The sequence below is a fragment of the Oncorhynchus masou genome, chromosome 28, assembly GCF_036934945.1.
Source record: "Oncorhynchus masou masou isolate Uvic2021 chromosome 28, UVic_Omas_1.1, whole genome shotgun sequence".
NCBI classification, from domain to species: Eukaryota; Metazoa; Chordata; class Actinopteri; order Salmoniformes; family Salmonidae; genus Oncorhynchus; species Oncorhynchus masou.
Window position 1 is genome coordinate 60,519,545 of NC_088239.1, and position 19,321 is coordinate 60,538,865.

Consider the following 19,321-nt stretch of genomic DNA (forward strand, 5'->3'; position numbering starts at 1 on the left):
TGGTCATAGTAAACCATCATGTTAATGTCTGCTTACAAACAGCTTTTAAAGCATTTAATAGATAGTTTGTTCAACATTTGTAAACAGTTTGTAAATCATGACACATAACCTGTTAATGGATTGATTGATGACTGAATCAATTGAGTCTGGACCTGCTGTAAGCAGGCCATTACATGCATTCAATTTGTGGTTAACTATGTGATCATTTTTTTAAGCACACCTTCAATTAAAAGTTTATAACGAATATATTCAACAACTCATCCTTGTTGTTGAGTTGAACAGATCTGACATAGAATTGATACATATTGTTAATTTAGTTATTATTTAGCATGAAGCACAAAAACAATAAATTACACAATCTGCATTTGAATAGTATTTATTCAGTCATCCGAAAACACACTCTCGCAGACTTGCACACAGGCACAGCACACACATTCTTACACACACACACACACACAAGGAATTGTGTGACCAGACTTTAATTGCCTTTTCATGATCTTTGCAAGCAGTGATTTTATGCAGTAGTGCACTAAAATATGTATTGTATTGAGCACCTTGTTAACAAGCACACTGAAGTCATAAATATTGGGTATGTCTGCTGTTTTTTCGAGCTGAGGTTTTTATTAGACTGTCTTTTGGCTTGTGGAGTCTTGGGCCACAAACTTACTTTTTAGCCATTGGTTTTTCAGATTGGTCTTTCTTCTCTTCGGCAGGTTTTTCACTCTTTCCAACGGTCTTGGATATCTCTGGTTCACCTTTCTCTTCTTTGGTGTCTGCTTTGTCATCTTTTTTCTCCTCACTTTTAGCTTCAGCTTGATCCTCTTCCTCTTTATCACCCCCTTCTTTATCTTCTTTATCTTCCTCGCCTTCCTTTCCCTCCTGCTCCCCAACCTTGTCCTTATCTTCCTTTTTCTCTCCATCCTCCTTTGCAGTTTCTTCCTTCTCTTCCATCTCATCCCCAGCTATAACCAAAACATTTTATAATTGTGAATAGAGAAATAATTGTGTTAGTAGACTGTATTGTAAAAATGTTGACATCTAAGCAATGCACGACAACAATAGAGAATATTCTTTGAGGGATAATGCTAATGCTAACCTTCTTCGCCGTCCTTAGCATCCTCCCCATCTTCTTTCTCCACCTCGCCTCCCTCATCTCCATCTTCCTCCTTCTCCTCTCCCTTTTCCTCCTTCTCCTCTCCACCCTCTTCCTCCTTCTCCTCTCCACCCTCTTCCTCCTTATCCTCTCCCTCCTCTTCCTTCTCTTCCTCCTTCTCATCCTCTTCCTCCTTCTCCTCCTCCTCCTGTGGTAGGCTGGCAGAGTCCTGCTGGGCTAGGCTGGCAGAGATGACATCATCTCCAGAGGCAAATGAGGAGCTGAAGAAGCGTGAAGTCATCAGGTAGGGGGCTCCAGAGCTTAGGCTGGACTGCATGGAGAACATAGAGCGGCCAAAGGAGGGTGTGGCCGACAGGGTGTGGCCGTAGACACTGGACATACCCCCTGACACGCCCACACTGAAACGAGACTCCTCCCCCTCCAGCAGCTTCCTGGAGAAGTAAAGTATCATGGGACATATATACTTTCAGAGTTAAAGGACAAAAGGTTTTCCTTGACCTGGACTTGCATTAGTATTATTACGCTATAATTATTTAAGTTGAAGCTCTGGTCAATGCTCCTCATAGCATCCTACCTGTAGGCAGCGATCTCGATGTCAAGGGCCATCTTAACATTCAGCAGGTCCTGGTAATCCTTCAGGTAGCGAGCCATCTCCTGCTTTGTGGCTCCCAGCTCATTCTCCAGCTGGCCAATAGTATCCTACAGCAGAAGTTTAGAGGTAATGTTATGGATAATGTGTGTGTTCTTACAGCAGGTTACACGTTCAGGTACACTGCCAAAAAATGTTGAGTGTGACTATTAAAATGCACATTTGATGCAATATAATATTTTTCCCCTTCTACACTAAATCAGTTCCACTTTGCACAAATTATTAAAAACATTATGGGTGTCTTGTATTCTGATCAAGTCATCTATCTATTGATTAACAGTTTCTAAACATGCAATTAAGAAACACATTCACTATTAGATTGCATTCCTTCTGAAGTATTTGCTTGAATACAGATATAAATTCGTCCTGCAGTACCACTCCTGCAATACCAGTATAAATTCGTCCTGCTGTACCACTACTGACCTGCATGCCATTGATCTCAGCACTCTGCTTGTCCTCCATGTCATGCAACTGTTTCTCCAGAGACTCATTGAGAACCCTGCAGGCATCGATCTCCAGCAGGCGGGCCTGGAGCTGCCGGCGGTACTCCCCAGCCTCGTCCCTGGAGCTCCTCACTGCATCGCTGTGCTGGGCCACGCTCTCCGTCAGGGAACCCACCTTCCCACGGAACCACTCCTCAGCAGACTGCATGTTCTTGGCCGCCAGCCTCTCGTACTGGGCTCGGATGTCCCTCAGAGCCCCGGACAGATCCGGCGTGGTGGCCTCCATCTCCACAGCCACCTGGGCCCCCAACTGGGCCTGGGCCTGGAGCTCTACCACCTCCCCCTCGTGGAGCCTCTTGAGGAAGGCCAGCTCGTCCAGCAGGGTCTCCACCCTCTTCTCCAGCTCGGTCCTGGCCAGGGTGGCCTGGTCGGCACCACGCCGCGCATCCAACAGCCTTCCCTCCGCGTCCTCGCGGGCCACCACCTCCTCCTCGTAGCGGGCCTGTAGGGCGCTCAGGGCTTGCCCCAGACGTTCCCTCTGCCCCAGGGCGGCCTGCTGCTCCCCACGAGCCTCCTCCACTGCAGCCCTCAGAGCCCGCGCCTCCTGCTCATACAGGGCCCTCAGACGGGAAGGCTCCCCATGCCTCTGCCTCAGCAGCATCAGCTCAGCCTCCAGAGCACGGTTCTGCTGCTCTAGCTCCCGCACACGGTCGATGAAGCCGGCAAAGCGGTCATTGAGCTCCTGCATCTGAGCCCTCTCCTGGGTCCTCACTGTGCGGAACTCAGAGCTCACCTGGGCCGCCTGGCTCAGCTCCAGTTCCACGGAGGAGGAGGAAGCCGGGGATGAATGCAGAGCCCGTCCAGGAGAGGAGTACTGCAAACGGGAGCTCACAGAGGACAGGGGAGAGGTGTGGATTGAGTAGGCCGAGCGTGACCTCCCCCTGGTTACCACCCCTCGGGGGGCTCCCTCCACATACCAGCGGCGGTAGGAGGAGGAGGAGTAGTAAGGGTCAAAGCCGAGGGTACTCATGGCTGTGCTGGGAGGACAGGCTGCTTTGTCGGGCTCTGTGTGAATATGTCTGTAGGGCTCCGGTGAAGAACCCAGACTGATGCTGCTGCAGTGGCTCCAGCTTTTATAGCAAAAGGGAGAGCTCTGACGCAAGCAGTTTCCCAAACTCTGACTACGCAGGATCGAAAGCCTAACACTGCAACGGAGAGAGAGGGAGAATGAGAGAAAGAGAATAAGGAAGGAGAGAGAGGGGGAGGGAAGGAGATATAGAGATGTCGAGAGATGGGGAGGGAAAGGGAGGGGGCAGATGAAAGAGAGATGTTTGTGTTTTTGAGGGTAGAACAGAGGTTAACATGTTTTTAGTTGCTCTACAGTGTTTCTGTCATACACAGTAACCTTGACTACTAATATTCACAAGTTAATGTACAGAAAAGTAGTCAGATAGCTAAAGCCTCTGGCTAGTGAAGTATATTATCTGCACTGTACCTGCAGTCATAGACAAAATGAATAGTCGCATGAGATGACTTGAGTTTGTACTCATTTGAATGTAGGTCCTGCAGTCCTCTCTGCAGGGGAAGAGAATGGGCTGTCCTGATTCTACAGCAGCTTTTGTGTTTCTATTATACACAGCATGTAATCATACAGTGACACAGCAACTCCCCTGCTGGCCAATAGGAGAAATACACCCATGACCTCTGAAAACCTGCAATGATAAACACAGAACACACAGCTGGGTTGTATTTGGTCAAAAACATGGTCAAATATGCGATGAATCTCAGAGTGCTTATTTACTTATAAGTCATGGCTGGTAAGCTACTGTTTGGTGCCTGTAGATACTTCTTCTGTAGGGGGGAGTGGGGTAAGTCGTGCTAAAGGGTTAGCTGAGCCACCCCTTGACTCTAGGAAACCATAAACAAAATTAATAATGTGACCAAATATTTAGGAAGAGGTCATAATTTCATGGAGTCTGTGAAGGAAGCAAGTAAGGTACAAAAAACTGATTTTCACAAATAAATGTATTGTGTTATGTGTTTCATGGTGCTTGTATCTAACCCAAAGTAGATAGTTCTAAGACTGTTTTATACATCAGTTGTGGTCTCTATAAGCTTCAATATAAGGTACTGAACCTAGCATGAAAGTGCATTCTTGTAGCTGTGTGAGCTAATATTGAAAAAATGTTTGCTTTGGGGTAAGTTGTGCCATTTGGCCAGTGGCAATTGAGCCAATGGCTCAACAGACCCTATACAAATTATGATCACATTTTGTCAGTTTTATGCATATGAAGATAGGGCATTTTTATTTTTACAGAGCAGACATCATCATGTCCCGTGTATACACATGTAAAACAAGCAGGGGTCTAGCCCTCACTTAAAGTTCTTGAAAGAACAGCCAATGAAGTTAGAGTCCATTCGAGTAGCAGCAAGGGATGAAACAATTGACCGAATGACACTGAAGAGGTACATTAACAAAAAATAAAACATTTACCTGTGTGGAAGAAAGCCAATGATAGAGTAGCAGAGGCACACAGGGGGCTTGTTCGACATTGCAGCCGACTGATCTACAAATCACTATGCATTATAAATAACTACTCATTATTATTAGTAGATCTGTCATGGATTTGATTATCTCATAGTCTGAGCTTGCTAAACTGATTATTTCAAAGGATACACAACATCCTGAAATATACAGTGGGTCTCAACCCCAAGTATTCAACCCCATTTTTATGTCATTGATCTACGTAAAATACTACATAATGTCAAAGTAAAAATAAAATGTGACATTTTTACAAATTAATAAAAACATAGTCGTTGAATAAGTATTCACTCCCTTTGTTCAGGCAAGCCTACATTTGGTTAGAAGTACATTTTGGCTTAACAAATCACATAATATGTCCTTCTGGTCCTTCTGAACTGAGCTGCAGGAAGAAACTGCTCAGGGATGTCACCATGAGGACATTGGTGATTTTAAATCAGCTACTGAGGATGGAAAACTGAGGATGGATCAACAACATTGTAGTGACTCCGCAATAATGACCTAAATGACAAAGGGAAAAGAATTTAAAAAATACACAGAATAAATGCAAAACTTTATTTTTGGGGCAAATCCAACACAACATCACTGAGTAACTGACTCCTTGTTGTCAAGCATTGTGGTGGCTGCATCATGGTACGTGTGTGCTTGACATCAGCAATGACTGGGTCGTTCTTCTGTATAAAAATAAAAAGAATGGAGCAAAATCCTTGAGGAAAACCTGACTTAGTCTGCTTTACACCAGACACTGGGAGAGAAATTCACCTTTCAGCAGGACAATAACCTAAAATACAAGGCCAAATCTACACTGGAATAACTTAAAAAGAAGACAGTAAATGTTCCTGAGTGGTCAAGTTACAGTTTTGACTTAGATCTGCTTGAATATCTATGGTAAGACTTGAAAATTGCTGTCAACCATAATCCCCAACACCTTGACAGAGCTTGAATAATTTTTAAAAGAATAATGGGCAAATATTGAACAATCCAGGTGTGCAAAGCTCTTAGAGACTTACCCAAGAAGAGTCAATGCTGCAATCACTCTTAGAGACTTACCCAAGAATACTCACTGCTGTAATCACTCTTAGAGACGTACCCAAGAAGACTCACTGCTGTAATCACTCTTAGAGACGTACCCAAGAAGACTCACTGCTGTAATCACTCTTAGACACTTACCCAAGAAGACTCACTGCTGTAATCACTCTTAGAGACTTACCCAAGAAGACTCACTGCTGTAATCACTCTTATAGTCTTACCCAATAAGACTCACTGCTGTAATCACTCTTAGAGACTTACCCAATAAGACTCACTGCTGTAATCACTCTTAGAGACTTACCCAAGAAGACTCACTGCTGTAATCACTCTTAGAGACTTACCCAATAAGACTCACTGCTGTAATCACTCTTAGAGACGTACCCAAGAAGACTCACTGCTGTAATCACTCTTAGAGACGTACCCAAGAAGACTCACTGCTGTAATCACTCTTAGACACTTACCCAATAAGACTCACTGCTGTAATCACCCTTAGAGACTTACCCAAGAAGACTCACTGCTCATCGCTGCCAAAAGTGTTCCTGACATGAGCAGTGAATACTTATCTAATCATGGTTTATTAGTGTTTTATTTTTAAATTATATTAAAATAATGTTGGATTTTTTCTTCTACTTTCACATTACAGAGTATTTTGTGTAGTTTGTTGGAAAAAAATTACAATTGAATCCACTTTGTAACACAATCAAATGTAAAGAAATCCCCAAAAATCCTAAAATACTGCTGCCTGCCTGCCCCCCTGCCTGCTTGACTGCTGACACACACTTCCTCCTATTCCTTCTCCTCTTCCTCCTGAGGTGGAGGGAGGGGAGGGGACACCTTTGATAGTGTCCAAGACTGTGTCATATCCAGAAGTTGTCTTTGGGAAATAGATGTATGAGTGCTGCCAGAATTGCTGCAGAGGTTGAAGGGGTGGGGGGTCAGCCTGTCAGTGCTCAGACCATACGCCATACACTGCATCAAATTGGTCTGCATGGCTGTCATCCCAGAAGGAAGCCCCTTCTAAAGATGATGCACAAGAAAGCCCGCAAACAGTTTGCTGAAGACAAGCAGACTAACGACATGGATTACTGGAACCATGTCCTGTGGTCTGATGAGACCAAGATAAACGTATTTGGTTCAGATGTTGTCAAGCGTGTGTGGCGGCAACCAGGTGAGGACTACAAAAACAAGTGTGTCTTGCCTACAGTCAAGCATGGTGGTGGGAGTGTCATGGTCTGGGGCTGTATGAGTGCTGCCGGCACTGGGGAGCTACAGTTCATTGAGGGAACCATGAATACCAACATGTACTGTGACATACTGAAGCAGAGCATGATCCCCTCCATTCGGAGACTGGGCCGCAGGGCTGTATTCCAACATGATAATGACCCAAACACACATCCAAGACGACCACTGCATTGCTATAGAAGCTGAGGGTAAAGGTGATGGACTGGCCAAGCATGTCTCCAGACCTAAACCTTATTGAGCATCTGTGGGGCATCCTCAAATGGAAGGTGGAGGAGTGCAAGGTCTCTAACATCCACCAGCTTTGTGATGTCGTCATGGAGGAGTGGAAGAGGACTCCAGTGGCAACCTGTGAAGCTCTGGTGAACTCCATGCCCAAGAGGGTTAAGGCAGTGCTGGAAAATGATGGTATCCACACAAAATATTGACACTTTGGGCCCAATTCGGACATTTTCACTTAGGGGTGTTCTCACTTTTGTTGTCAGCGGTTTAGACATTAATGGCTGTGTGTTGAATTATTTTGAGGGGACAGCAAATTTACACTGTTATACAAGCTGTACACTCACTACTTTACATTGTAGCAAAGTGTCATTTCTTCAGTGTTGTTACATGAGGAGGTATACTCAAATATTTACAAAAATGTGAGGGGTGTACTCACTTTTGTGATATACTGTATTTTGTTAAAAAGAATACTATATACCAAATGTAAAAAATGACTCAACATACCCCACTCTCCCCTATCAGGTGCTGTAATGCTAATGTATATAAATGATGTCTGTGAAGATGTTTCAATTTTTGTAATGATAATGTATTCGTTTGTTTATTATACGGAATGGGTTATATTCATTCAAATAGATTTTCATGATCTCTTTTGCTGGAAGGAACACAGAGGGCTTTGAAGTTAGACTTCATGTTAATTCCCTAACAAGAAAAACAGTTTAATCTTTCAGCTGAAGCGTGAAGAGGGAACCATGACTGGTCAAAAATACTGCTGCCTACCTGCCCCCCTGCCTGCTTGACTGCTGACACACACTTCCTCCTATTCCTTCTCCTCTTCCTCCTGAGGTGGAGGGAGGGGAGGGGACAACTTTGATACTGTCCAAGACTCTTGACTGACAGAATGGATAGCAGAGTGACCAGTAGTTTACAGTATGAGGATCTGGTCAAAGAGCAGGCTGGTATGAGTCTGTGTTTGGATGCAGTATACTGTGTATTTTGGCTGTACTTATTGAGATGAGTGTATGAATTTGAGTGTGTTTGTATGTATTTTGCTGACAAGGCAACGACAATGTTTAGTGTAGGTGTGGGGTGCTGCCGCAAGCTGACTCATCAGTACAGTCGTACTCACCCAGGACCCCCCATCCCCTCCACACCACCCTCCTCTCCTCTCTCACTCCCCTCTCTTTCAACTACACAATTATTCTGCCCTACCATATTCACCTGCTTTCTCTTTCTTGCTCTTGCTCTTTCTAGTTATATCTCTCTCTCCATCTCTCTCTTTCACTGCAGCATCCTCTGTCTTTATCTCTCTTTGTGATTCGTCAAGCTCTCTGTCCTTTTTTGTGATACATGATACACAGTTTGGCTTCATGCCTAGAGTTCCATTAATTTTGTATGTGGTGATATTGTATTTCTCTTTTTTCTCAATGTGGCTCATATTTTCGATTGGTAGCAGTGGGCATTGATTTAGCCCTAAAGTTTGGCCTCAGTCAGTTTAATGCAGAATCAGTATTTTAACCTGAACTGGCCACAGAGTTTAAGTGGATGGTAGGATTGGTTTGAAACCTTGCTGCATTTCTACATTAATTGAATTTCAAACATCTGATGTACTTACTATAGCTATGATTCAGGCGCGGCAGGTAGCCTAGTGGAGCATTGGGCCAGTAACTGAAAGGTTGTTGGATCGAATCCCAATGTTGACAATGGAAAAATCTGTCGTTCTGCCCCTGAACAAGGCAGTTGTTCCCCGGTAGGCTGTCATTGTAAATAAGAATGTGTTCTTAACTGACTTGCCTAAATAAATAAAAGTCAAATTTAAAAACATGGTGTGGTTGATTACAGTTGTCCTGTGAAGATCAAATGGTGGTTGTACTGGGATGACACAACAGTGGTACTGTAGGCCTGATTACCAACAATGATGAGTCAGCCTACAGGGAGGAGGTGAGGGCCCTGGCAGAGTGGTGCCAGGAAAATAAACTCTCCCTCAACGTCAACAAAACAAAGGAGCTGATTGTGGACTTCAGGAGACAGCAGAGGGAGCATGCCTCCATCCCAATCGAGGGGGCTGCAGTGGAGAAGGTGAAAAGCTTCAAGTTCCTCTGCGTAAACATCACTGACAATCTGAAATGGCCCGCAACCCCAGGGCTCTCCAGAGGATTGTGTGGTCTGTCGAACGCATCACTGGGGCCACACTGCCTGCCCTTCAGGACATCTACAGCACCCGGTGTCACAGGAAGGCCAGGAAGATCATCAAGGACCTCAGCCAGCCAAGCCAAGGCCTGTCACCATCCAGAGGGCGAGGTCAGTACAGGTGCATCAAAGCTGGGACCAAGAGACTAGAAAACAGCTTCTATCTCAAAGCCATCAGACTGTTAAATAGTCATTACTAACCGGCCTCCACCCAGTACCCTGCACTGAACTTTAGTTACTGTCACTAGCTGGCTACCTGCCCTATGTGCAAGTACATGGTCATGGAACACTGGTCACTTTAATAATGGTACATACTCTTTTGCACACTTCATATGTATATAATGTATTCTAGTCAAGGCCATCCTATTTAACTAATATACTATTCTTCAGATATACTACATATTCTACCCATATACTGTTCATATTTTCTATACATCCCATCACATGCATATATTTATATGGAAATATTTGGATGTCCAGAGTATATATATACAGTACCCGTCACAAGTTTGGACACACCTACTCATTCAAGGGTTTTTCTTTATTTTTTACAATGTTCTACATTGTAGAATAATAGTGAAGACATCAAAACTATGAAATAACACATATTGAATCATGTACAATAGTATCCAAAAAAGTGTTCAACAAATCAAAATATATTTTATATTTGAAGTTCTTCAAAGTAGTCACCCTTTGCCTTAAAGACAGCTTTGCACACTCTTGGCATTCTTTCAACCAGCTTCACGAGGTAGTCACTTGGAATACAGTTCAATTAATAACAGGTGTGCCTTGTTAAAAGTTCATTTGTGGAATTTCTTTCCTTCTTAATGCGTTTCAGCCAATCAGTTGTGTTGTGACAAAGAAGGAGTGGTATACATAAGATTGCCCTATTTGGTAAAAGACCAAGAACAGCTCAAATAAGAACAGTTCAAATAAGCTAATAGAAACGATATCAGTTTGTCTCTGTGGATGGTTTGCCCTCTGACAAATCAACTGTAAATTTCGGTGTTCCTCAAGGTTCCGTTTTAGGAACACTATTGTTTGCACTATATATTTTACCTCTTGAGGATGTCATTCAAAAACATGTTAACATTCACTGCTATGCGGATGATACACAGCTGTACATTTCAATGAAACATGGTGAAGCCCCAAAATTGCCCTCACTGGAAGCCTGTGTTTCAGGCATAAGGAAGTGGATGGCTGCAAACGTTCTACTTTTAAACTTGGACAAAACAGAGATGCTTGTTCTAGGTCCCAAGAAAAAAAGAGATCTTGGGTTGAATTTGACAATTAATCTTGTTGGTTGTACAGTCGTCTCAAATAAAACTGTGAAGGACCTCGGCGTCACTCTGGACCCTGATCTCTCTTTTGACGAACATATCAAGACTGTTTCAAGGACAGCTTTTTTCCATCTACGTAGCATTGCAAAAATCTGAAATGTTTGGTCCAAAAATGATGCAGAAAAATGTATCCATACTTTTGTCACTTCTAGGTTAGACTACTGCAATGCTCTACTTTCCAGCCACCCGGATAAAGTACTAAAGTACTAAACTTCAGTTAGTGCTAAATACGGCTACTAGAATCCTGACTAGAACTGAAAAAATGTATCATATTACTCCAGTGCTAGCCTCCCTACACCGGCTTCCTGTCTAGGCAAGGGCTGATTTCAAGGTTTTATTGCTAACCTACAAAGCATTACATGGGCTTGCTCCTACCTATCTTTCTGATTTGGTCCTGCCGTACATACCCACACGGTAGAGAGCACTCTCAATGAGCGGTAGAGATACTCTCAATGATCGGCTATTAAAAGCAAACAGACTTTTACTCCTGAGGTGCTGACCTATTGCACCCTCGACAACTACTGTGATTATTATTATTTGACTATGTTGGTCATTTATGAACATTTGAACATCTTGGCCATGTTCTGTTATAATCTCCACCCGGCACAGCCAGAAGAGCCACCCCTCATAGCCTGGTTCCTCTCTAGGTTTCTTCCTAGGTTCTGGCCTTTCTATGGAGTTTTTCCTAGCCACCGTGCTTCTACACCTGCTTTGCTTGCTATTTGGCGTTTTAGGCTGAGTTTCTGTACAGCACTTTGAGATATCTGCTGATATAAGAAGGGCTATATAAATCAATTTGATTTGAAACGACAGTCCGTCATTAATTTAAGATATGAAGGTCAGTCAATCAGAAACATTTCTAGAACTTTGAAAGTTTCTTCAAGTGCAGTCGCAAAAACCATTAGGCACTATGATGAAACTGGCTCTCATGAGGACCACATCAGGAAATAAAGACTCAGAGTTATTTATTTATTTAACCTTTATTTAACTAGGCAAGTCAGTTAAGATCAAATTCTTATTAACAATGATGGCCTACCAAAAGGCAAAAAGCCTACTGCAGGGAAGGAGACTGGGATTAAAAACGAAATAAAAATACAGGACAAAACACACATCACGACAAGAGAGATACCACAACACAAAATAAAGAGTTACCTCTGCTGCAGAGGATAAGTTCATTAGAGTGCCCAGCCTCAGAAATTGCAGTCCAAATAAATCTTTCACAGAGTTCAAGTAACAGACACATCTCTTCATCAACTGTTCAGAGGAGACTGCGTGAATCAGACCTTCATTATCAAAATTCTGCAAAGAAACCACTACTAAGGGATAGATGACACAACAGGGCTATAAGGGTTATTTGACCAAGAAGGAGGGTGATGGAGTGCTGCATCAGATGACCTGGCCTCCACAATCACCTGACCTCAACCCAATTGAGATGGTTGGGATGAGTCAGACCGCAGAGTGAAGGAAAAGAAGCCAACAAGTGCTCAGCATATGTGGGAACTCCTTCAAGACTGTTGGAAAAGCATTCATGTGAAGATGGTTGAGAGAATGCCAAGGGTGTACAAAATTGTCATCAAGGCAAAGCGTAGCTACTTAGAAGAATCTAAAATCTAAAATATATTTTCAATTTGTTTAACACTTTTTTGGTTACTACATGATTCCATAAGTGCTATTTCATAGTTGTGATGCCTTCGCTATTATTCTACAATGTAGAAAATAGTCCAAATAACAAAAACTCTGGGTAGGTGTGTCCAAACTTTTGACTGGTACTATATATATTTATACTCCGGGCATCCTAATATTTCTATATATCTTCATTCCATTATTTTACTTTTTAGATGTGTCTGTATTGTTGTGTATTGTTAGATATTACTGCACTGTTGGAGTTAGCAACACAAGAATTTCACTTCACCTGCTAAATATGTGTATGTGACCAATAATAAGTACAGTTTTGATTAAGTGTTCTTTGGAGTATGTATAGTTCTGTAGTGCGTGATGTGTAATCTCCTCAGTGGTATTCAAGCCCTATAGCTGCCCCCAATGTCACCCCATGTTTGTTTAAAAAAATTTTTAGGTAACTCTAGGTAAGTCAGTTAAGAACAAATTATTATTTACAATGACGGCCTACCCCGGCCAATCTCAGACAATGCTGGGCCAATTGTGCACCTCTCTATGGGACACCCAATCACAGCTGGTTGTGATATAGCCTGGATTTGAACCATAGTGTCTGTAGTGACACCTCTAGCACTGAGGTGCCATGCCTTAGAACCCTGCACCACTCGGGAGTCCAGAATACTTTAGTCTGTTTTTCCCTGGTCACTATTACCTCATTGCATGGTATAGTTGTATCAGTAATGGTTTTGGATAAAGATATAAAGTGCATGGCCAGAGTTAGATAACTAACTTTCAATGATATGGCTGTTCCTCTCAGACACTCTACAGACTCTTTACAATGCCTCAGCAGCAGCAGCTTACTCTGATCTTTACACTTTTACTCCACAGCTCTGAGTTTAAAAGTCATGTTGCTATTTTGGCTCAATCCCTGACCTCTGCCCTTCCCAGCTGGGACATGTCCCTCTAGCCCACAGGAGGCCCTGCCCTATTGGCTGAGCATGGCTGTCAATCAGAAGGTGAAGTGCCCTCATTGGTGGAGAACAGTGGAGGACTGGCAGCTACACAGGGCACATTCCAGGGTGCTATAAAAGGTGTGGTAAGAGTCAATTGGGGCTGTTAGTCTCAGAGTGTGTGTACTATAAGGGAGGGCTGTGGTTCCTGTGTTTGGTTAAAGGAACTTAAACATGACTACCGCCCATAAGTTGGTGATCGTCCGTCATGGCGAGAGTGAGTGGAACCAGTACAACAAATTCTGTGGATGGTTTGATGCCGAGCTCAGCGAGAAGGGCCTGGAGGAGGCCAAGAGTGGTGCTAAGGCCATCAAGGAGGCTGGCATGAAGTTTGACATCTGCCACACCTCCGTGCTGAAGCGGGCTGTCAAGACCCTGTGGACCATCCTGGAAGGCACAGACCAGATGTGGCTGCCGGTGTACCGCACATGGCGTCTGAACGAGCGCCACTACGGCGGCCTGACAGGTCTTAACAAGGCAGAGACAGCCGAGAAGCATGGAGAGGAGCAGGTCAAGATCTGGCGTCGCTCCTTCGACACCCCCCCTCCCCCAATGGAACACAACCACGCCTACCACAAGATCATCAGTGAGGTAGGAGGAGTGGTGTTGGAGTATTGGTGGTGCTAGTACTACACAAAACACACATGTGATTCAAGTTTTAAGCGTGTGATTGATGATATAGAATAATAACACCTGACTTTGAAAAGTAAAACTCCCCTAGAATATGCACAAGTTTTACAAGGAAACCAGACATGAGGATATCTATGACTTGCTCAGGAGATCTACAAGACTAAGACCTGCAGGTCTTGTTTGAAGTAAAACACCATTGAATGAATGGAACAGCATTGAATTAAATTCTATGACTTCTCATGTATGACTACTTGTATGAGCCTAAACATGGACTGTAAAACTGCAACATGTACACATGAGTTACTAAGTAAGCTCTGCCAGGTTTAATTTGCAGACCTCTAGTATGTTACATCACACTTGTCAGCACCTGCTGTTGTGAAGATGCATTTGAGTAGTGTAACCCAACATGATGATACATTTGAGAAGTGTAACCCAACATGATGATACATTTGAGCAGTGTAACCCAACATGATGATACATTTGAGAAGTGTAACCCAACATGATGATACATTTGAGCAGTGTAACCCAACATGATGATACATTTGAGAAGTGTAACCCAACATGATGATACATTTGAGAAGTGTAACCCAACATGATGATACATTTGAGCAGTGTAACCCAACATGATGATACATTTGAGCAGTGTAACCCAACATGATGATACATTTGAGCAGTGTAACCCAACATGATGATACATTTGAGCAGTGTAACCCAACATGATGATACATTTGAGCAGTGTAACCCAACATGATGATACATTTGAGCAGTGTAACCCAACATGATGATACATTTGAGCAGTGTAACCCAACATGATGATACATTTGAGCAGTGTAACCCAACTTGATGATACATTTGAGCAGTGTAACCCAACTTGATGATACATTTGAGCAGTGTAACCCAACATGCTGTTCTGTCCTCCCACCAGTCAAGGCGCTACAAGGGCTTGAAGCCCGGTGAGCTGCCCACATGTGAGTCCCTGAAGGACACCATTGCCCGCGCTCTGCCCTACTGGAACGATGTCATCGCACCTGAGATCAAGGCCGGCAAGAACGTCATCATCGCTGCCCATGGCAACAGCCTCCGCGGAATTGTCAAGCACTTAGAGGGTGAGTATTATGGGTTGCTGTGTTAGCTGGTAACAGACAGAGAGCGAGGGTGGGGCGAGAAGGGGGAAAGGGAGAGAGGAGAGGGGAGGACATGGAGAGAGGAGAGGGGAGGACATGGAGAGAGAGTGGTACAACTAACATAGAAGATGACAAACACACAAGGCAGGAGGGAACATGGGATCGCTTGGAAATGAGAGAGAGTACTCGAGGGAAAAGGTTAGAGATAATGTTTCACAAGGCATGTCCAGTATGGCATGGAGTCAAACATCACTCACAACACAGATCTAACAGATGTATAGCCACTGCACAGATTGAAGCGGGGATCTAGCCTCCCTTGAGGTTCTTGAGAGAGCAGCCAAGGGAAGTGAAAAAAGAGAAGTCCATTTGAGCAGCAGCAAGAGATAAATAAAAATAGACTGAATGACATTGAAGAGGTACATTGACAAAAATGAAAACGAACACGCACCTGTGCGAAGGAGAGGCTATAATAGAGTAGCAGAGGCACACATGGTCTTATCTGATGACCTGGAGTCTGCCTGAACTTGCTAAACATATCAAGAATCTCGTTGACAAGTTTAATGGGCTTTAGTAGCCTCAAATGCAGAGAACTTGCCTACGAATGTGTACATCGAAACAATATTCCTGTCCCAGACAACTGGTCAAGAAATGGAAGGATAAGTGATATTGAACAGAGATCTACTGTATATGTTAAGACATACAATATACCACACCCCCATTCCATGAATTAAACTTTGACCTACCAGCACCATCACCCACTGTCACAGGACACCATCCCCTAGCGTCACAGGACACCATCCCCTAGCGTCACAGGACACCATCCCCTAGCGTCACAGGACACCATCCCCTAGCGTCACAGGACACCATCCCCTAGCGTCACAGGACACCATCCCCTAGCGTCACAGGACACCATCCCCTAGCGTCACAGGACACCATCCCCTAGCGTCACAGGACACCATCCCCTAGCGTCACAGGACACCATCCCCTAGCGTCACAGGACACCATCCCCTAGCGTCACAGGACACCATCCCCTAGCGTCACAGGACACCATCCCCTAGCGTCACAGGACACCATCCCCTAGCGTCACAGGACACCATCCCCTAGCGTCACAGGACACCATCCCCTAGCGTCACAGGACACCATCCCCTAGCGTCACAGGACACCATCCCCTAGCGTCACAGGACACCATCCCCTAGCGTCACAGGACACCATCCCCTAGCGTCACAGGACACCATCCCCTAGCGTCACAGGACACCTTCACCCAGCGTCACAGGACACCATCCCCTAGCGTCACAGGACACCTTCACCCATTTACCCCAAGCTGTTTTCAAAACTGTTATGTATACATGAATTCTAATTACACACAACATCCTGAAATATATGTAGATATCTTTGTTAGAAATAATATTATGTTTCCCTTGACGTAGTGATGCTGAATGTAAAAAATGGCTCAATTTACCACTCTCCCCTACACTGATGTAGGGGCTGGCTGTACACAGTAAATTCCTAATAGGCTGTTGATTGTTTGTGGGTCACTGAGAATGTAACAGCTGGACCCATAGGCATGGTACATCACAAGCACCCAGTCACATACATAGAGTACACACACGCACATTCCCAGAGTACCAGCAATCGATAAATAACTGTGGCTCTCTCCCTGGAGCTCAGACCAACACAGTGGAAAGGCCATGGGTGCGGTCCGTTACGGGCACGACCTTTCTGCAGAAATGTTTTGCATTCTCTAGGAGTGGTGGGACCAGGGTGACGCAGACAGGGTTTCAGAGGGAGAGACGAGGACAGAGGGAAGGGTCAGGGAAAGGGCAAGGGAACAAGCTACTTATTTCCCCCCTGAAAGAGGAGTATGGATGACCTCACCTGTTGAAGGGCACCAAATGTTTATTTTGTAAAGAGAGCTGTGTAGTGGGTACTAGCTAAAAATATACCAGCCTTCAAGGATCTGTACTTAACATCCGTAGAAAGGATTTCCCCTCCACTGGGAATACAAGTCAAATACAGGGCCTAATGTGAATTTCCTTGAACGTGAATGATCTGTCTGGATTTCCCACCATATCCTCTGTTCATTCCTAACATGTCTGTCTCTCTCAGGCATGTCCGACGCTGCCATCATGGAGTTGAACCTGCCAACAGGTATACCCATCGTGTATGAGCTGGACGTGAATCTGAAGCCAGTCAAGCCCATGGCTTTCCTAGGAGATGCCGAGACCGTGAAGAAGGCCATGGAGGCTGTGGCTGCCCAGGGCAAGGCTAAGAAGTAAGCTCGCCTGGACACGTCAAGAGGGAGAGAAAGTGACTGTCCCCCCCCCCCCATCCCTTACTATCATCCACTCCCTCCGTCTCCCCATTCACCTGCAGTCCATTCCATCCTGGGATAAATGCTCTCTTTAGTTGTGGAAATATGCCCTGCGGAGCCACCTGTATCTGAGAGGGAACATCATAAAACCCAAATATGGTGTGATTGTTCCATAGATCTGTGCAGGTGGTACCAGTACTGCACAAGTCTTGTCCACTCATACAAACACAGACTCTTGTGGAGTGTCACAGTCCCACTGTAGGATTGGTGAAGCCCTGTTTTAAGGCACCATACTCTGACACAACAAATAAAGAAACCACATTTTTGTCTACACCGGTTTCTGCTCTTATCTTTCTTCCCCTGGGTTCTGATGTTTTTCCTCATATTACATTTGGGCCTAATCTTTTTCATCCCCTTCCTCTCTCACTTCCCATTTTCTCTTCTCTTCTACTCCTCCATTACCTGCTCTTCCTCCTCTCCCTTCATGGGTAATTCAGTGGTATCATGACGGCAGCGGCGGTGCTGTGTAATCTTATCCAGGGGGCAGAGCGGAGTGTGGCGGGGAGGAGAGCGAAGAGAGGAGGGTCACTGAGTTTGTTTTGGCAGCATTCCCATGGTGCAGGAGCACGTCATCTGACTCTGTCCCTCCTCAGTACAGACAGAGTATGCTGGCTCGGGGCCAGGGCCACTTTTAGTAGGGGAGAGGGTGTGGGTGTGTGTGTGTGGGTGTGGATGGGTGTGTAAAGGGATTTAGGGGTGAGCTACTAAGTCAGTGTGTGTGAAGGGGTTTAGGGAGGGGGCTACTAAGTCAGTGTGTGTGTGTGAAGGGTTTTAGGGGTGAGCCAATAAGTCAGTGTGTGTGTGAAGGGGTGAGCTACTAAGTCAGTGTGTGTGTGAAGGGGTGAGTTACTAAGTCAGTGTGTGTGAAGGGGTTTAGGGAGGGGGCTACTAAGTCAGTGTGTGTGTGAAGGGGTGAGCTACTAAGTCAGTGTGTGTGAAGGGGTTTAGGGAGGGGGCTACTAAGTCAGTGTGTGTGTGTGGTTTTAGGGGTGAGCCAATAAGTCAGTGTGTGTGTGAAGGGGTGAGCTACTAAGTCAGTGTGTGTGTGAAGGGGTGAGCTACTAAGTCAGTGTGTGTGAAGGGGTTTAGGGAGGGGGCTACTAAGTCAGTGTGTGTGTGTGGTTTTAGGGGTGAGCCAATAAGTCAGTGTGTGTGTGAAGGGGTGAGCCAATAAGTCAGTGTGTGTGAAGGGGTTTAGGGAGGGGGGTACTAAGTCAATGTGTGTGAAGGGGTTTAGGAAGGGGGCTACTAAGTCGATGTGTGTGAAGGGGTTTAGGGAGGGGGCTACTAAGTCAGTGTGTGTGAAGGGGTTTAGGGAGGGGGCTACTAAGTCAGTGTGTGTGTGTGTGAAGGGGTGAGCTACTAAGTCAGTGTGTGTGAAGGGGTTTAGGAAGGGGGCTACTAAGTCAATGTGTGTGAAGGGGTTTAGGGAGGGGGCTACTAAGTCAATGTGTGTGAAGGGGTTTCAGGAAGGGGGCTACTAAGTCAATGTGTGTGAAGGGGTTTAGGAAGGGGGCTACTAAGTCAATGTGTGTGAAGGGGTTTAGGGGTGAGCTACTAAGTCAATGTGTGTGAAGGGGTTTAGGGAGGGGGCTACTAAGTCAATGTGTGTGAAGGGGTTTAGGAAGGGGGCTACTAAGTCAATGTGTGTGAAGGGGTTTAGGGGTGAGCTACTAAGTCAGTGTGTGTGAAGGGGTTTAGGGAGGGGCTACTAAGTCAGTGTGTGTGAAGGGGTTTAGGGAGGGGGCTACTAAGTCAGTGTGTGTGAAGGGGTTTAGGGAGGGGCTACTAAGTCAGTGTGTGTGAA

General features: G+C 44.9%; 2 protein-coding genes across 2 annotated transcripts; one reads left to right on the forward strand and one right to left on the reverse strand.

Annotated features, from left to right (window-relative positions):
• Positions 1-360: 360 nt before the first annotated feature.
• Positions 361-3,294, reverse strand: LOC135518660 (neurofilament light polypeptide-like). The gene is made up of 4 exons (XM_064943814.1): positions 2,187-3,294; positions 1,689-1,813; positions 1,097-1,545; positions 361-962 (listed from the first exon to the last, which is right to left on the reverse strand). The coding sequence occupies exons 1-4, from the start codon at positions 3,234-3,236 to the stop codon at positions 664-666; spliced, it is 1,923 nt and encodes a 640-aa protein (XP_064799886.1). The 5' UTR covers positions 3,237-3,294; the 3' UTR covers positions 361-663.
• A 10,187-nt stretch (positions 3,295-13,481) lies between these two features.
• On the forward strand, positions 13,482-17,768 carry LOC135518661 (phosphoglycerate mutase 2-like). Its single transcript, XM_064943815.1, has 3 exons — positions 13,482-13,980; positions 14,945-15,125; positions 17,250-17,768. Exons 1-3 carry the CDS (start codon positions 13,564-13,566, stop codon positions 17,417-17,419), a joined length of 768 nt encoding a protein of 255 aa, XP_064799887.1. The 5' UTR covers positions 13,482-13,563; the 3' UTR covers positions 17,420-17,768.
• Positions 17,769-19,321: the final 1,553 nt, after the last annotated feature.